The 3,093-nt window shown below is 57.5% G+C and overlaps 1 protein-coding gene across 1 annotated transcript in view; it reads left to right on the top strand.

Moving 5' to 3' along the window:
- Window positions 1-2,766: 2,766 nt before the first annotated feature.
- The window catches only part of ENPP7 (ectonucleotide pyrophosphatase/phosphodiesterase 7), a gene marked incomplete at its 3' end in the record, with an annotated part of 4,169 nt that continues 3,842 nt past the window's right edge, over window positions 2,767-3,093 (top strand). Inside the window, exon 1 of the mRNA XM_010078347.1 lies at window positions 2,767-3,007. Coding sequence (XP_010076649.1) covers window positions 2,767-3,007 — 241 coding nt within the window. The remainder of the gene's footprint in view (window positions 3,008-3,093) is intronic.

Below are 3,093 nucleotides of genomic sequence, written 5' to 3'. Positions count from 1 at the left end.
GCAGCTCCATGTCCCTCCCCTCGCAGTCTCTCCAGTCCCCCTCAGTTGCAGAGTCTCCCCAGTTTTGCTCACCAGGGCAGCATTATGGCTCTAACCCCAAGGTCCTGGCACAGGGTATTGCCATGATGCCAACGAACCCAGGCACTCAGGCCATCGCGTGCAGGGAGCCACGAGTAGCAGTGCAGACACTCCCCCTGTGTCTGAGCAGCACTGAACTGACAAAGGAGTCAGGCTCAGTGCAAAGAGCAAATCGGGGCATCGTCAGCTGCCGTGTCTAATTCTCTCCTCACTCTCCTGGCCACCTTCCCTCTCCCCTTTTCCCTTCCTTCACCCTCTCCCCGAGGGGCCACACACACAATGCCACAACCATTGGGACAGTGCAGCGGATCTGCAGAGCAGAGTTACTCCAGGCAGGACAGTGGGGTGAGCAAACAAAAACCACCAACTTGCTGTCCTTCAACTCATCCTCCATGTCACATCCCCACACACCATTCACAGCCTGCAGACTTCCTGCCCTCCAGCACCCCTGCACACACCTGGGAGGGGGCTCTCCCCAGGGAGGGGGAAGGCTGCTGCCCACCCCACAAGACCCCGCACACATCCTGCCTCCTCTGAGGGGGGTCAGACCCAGGTCTCTGCCATCCTTCTGCTGCACAGCACCTCCTCCCTCTGTGCTCTAGCAGGGCAGCACCAAAAGGGCTCCTGGTGCCCAGGAGGGCTTTTATAAACCCCCTCCCTCCAGCAAACCACTGTCACCTGGGGACCCTGCCCAGGTGTCACCCAGCTCGTCATTCCCATGGCCAGGGAGCAGCTTCAGCCACGCTGATAATGGATCCCCATGGAACCAAGTGACCCCTCGTGTGGGACAAAGCGTGACATTCCTAACTGACATTCAAGAGGCACCCCTGATAAATTTGTTATTTTATTTTCCATTCAAAAATAAAATATAAAGAAGGAGAACCACCCTGCCTGCCTGCCCAGTCTGCTACGCCAGCCCAGACCCCAGCGGCCGCCCCACGCTGCCAGTGTGTGTTCCCACGCCTCAGGGAAGCCACGGTTTCGCCCAGGGGGTGCTTGGCACATCGCTTTTTCCAAAGGCTGGACAGAGTCTGGGCGCCCGAGCACCGTGTTTCAGAAAAACAGGGCTGTTCCATGGATGGATGAATCCTCTGTGCTCGTGATTCCTGTTTTCTAGCCCCTTCATCCGTCTTCGCTGGGTTAACTGGTACACGAGTGTGGGCAGGACGGTCTTGGCCCCAGCACACCTTTGCAGGGACCCTCTCCCCCAATTAGCTGTCAGGACTGATGCCTCATGCCCTCAGAGTGCAGCTTGTTCATGTTCTTGTGCTTCCAAGGATGCAGGATTGGTGCCATCAGGAAGGTACCCGTGATCCGGAGGGTGCTGAGCAGGGACACAGTGGCCCCAAGGCAGCCATGGCCCCTCAGGCACATCTGGTTGCAGGATGAGTGCCTGGGGCACTGCTGGTGCAAGAGGAACTGCATCAGCCTTTAACTGGGGATTGACGGTGTCCCCAGGCAGCGTGGCCAAAGGTGATGTTCTTTATCTGTGCCTCCTGCTCCTCAGATATCCAATATCAAAGTGTGCCTTGAGACACTCCTGCTATTAAATATTCCTCTGAGATTAGAGCAGTGCTGCCTTCTCTCCAGCCTCTTCCCTCCCCAGCAGAGCCAATGGACACGATAGCTTATCGGGACCCTCCCCTGGGCTGTAGCAATGGCACGGGGACTCACTGACCCACCTCAGAACAACACGCTGAATATTTAGGACTTTCCTTGAGCTTGGTAAGTGATAACATGTTTATCACATGAGCCCTTTACACCCTCAGTGCCTGGCAGGCCCCTCTGTCCTTGCTGGAAGGACAGGATCAGACCCAGGGCAGCAAAGGCTGATAACTCAGAACAGTTCCCTGGGTGAAGAGTTCAGACCCTGGGGAACCAAGTGAACCTCTGTTAGATAAGGCTACAAAAGCTTGAAACTCCGTTTCGCTGAGAAATGAGTCCTCAGCAATTATAAAACCCTGGAGAAGTCATAAAACCAGCAGATATTGATAACGGTGCGCAGCAGCACACGAGCGGATGAGGGTCACCCATGGCACGGCGAGCCGCAGAGCCTGAGCAGCAGGAGGGGGCTGATGGGACACGGGGGCTTCAGAGCCGGGCTCATCCCTGGAGCATCCCTGGGGGTTGCCGGCACAGCCAGGATCCAGGAATGGGTCTCCTTCCCCAGCAGGTAGCTCCATAAAGCCTCACTCGAGAACCTCAGGTAAATCCAAGCTCCTTTCTGAGCCGCTGCGTGCCTCCCGAGGAGGTGTGAGTTGCCTTTAGAAGCTGAACTAGTGACCTGAGAGCAGGGCACCGAGCACCAGGAACGTGGGAAGGACACGGCAACAGGCTGTGGGGACCCAGAATGGGGTGAGGGACAGCAGCTGGGCATGGGGTGGTGGGGAGGCAGGCGGTCGCACGCTCCTGCCCCACGAGCAGTTCCTCCCACTCCTGAGCACTGGAACAGCACCCGGCGCCACGGCTGGAGGAGGCAGATTTGGTGTTTGATCCAGAAGTAAAGTTAAACTCGTTTACTTCAGTTAGACAAATCCAGAGGGGCTCGTTCTGACACGGCGTGCTGGCTGAAGCCATGCACCTGATCAGCAGCGGCACGATTAGATAAGGACTGAACTTGGTCCCATCCCGCGTGTATTAATGTGGGCTCGCTGGGTGTCTGGGCTGTCCCAGTTCGCGGGCGTGAGGATGTTCACTTCACTGGGATTCCTTTTCGCTGCCCTCTCCTTAGCGAGATCTGTCCCTGTGCAGCTGGTATCCCACCGCAGCAAACTGCTCCTCGTGTCCTTCGATGGCTTTCGGTGGAACTATGACCAGGACGTGGACACCCCCAACCTCGACGCCATGGCTGCGGAGGGGGTGAAGGCACGGTACATGACTCCTGCCTTCATCACCGTCACCAGCCCCTGCCACTTCACGCTGCTGACCGGTGAGTCCTGGCGGAGCAGCACGGGGTGCAGGCTGGGGAGCTGCACGTTTAAGGCTTGTGCATCCACGAAGGACCCTGAGCCAAGC

Source organism: Pterocles gutturalis, unplaced genomic scaffold (genome assembly GCF_000699245.1).
Source record: "Pterocles gutturalis isolate BGI_N339 unplaced genomic scaffold, ASM69924v1 scaffold48668, whole genome shotgun sequence".
NCBI lineage: Eukaryota > Metazoa > Chordata > Aves > Pterocliformes > Pteroclidae > Pterocles > Pterocles gutturalis.
Note: the sequence above shows the minus strand (reverse complement) of the source record. Positions and strands in the feature narration are given on the sequence as shown.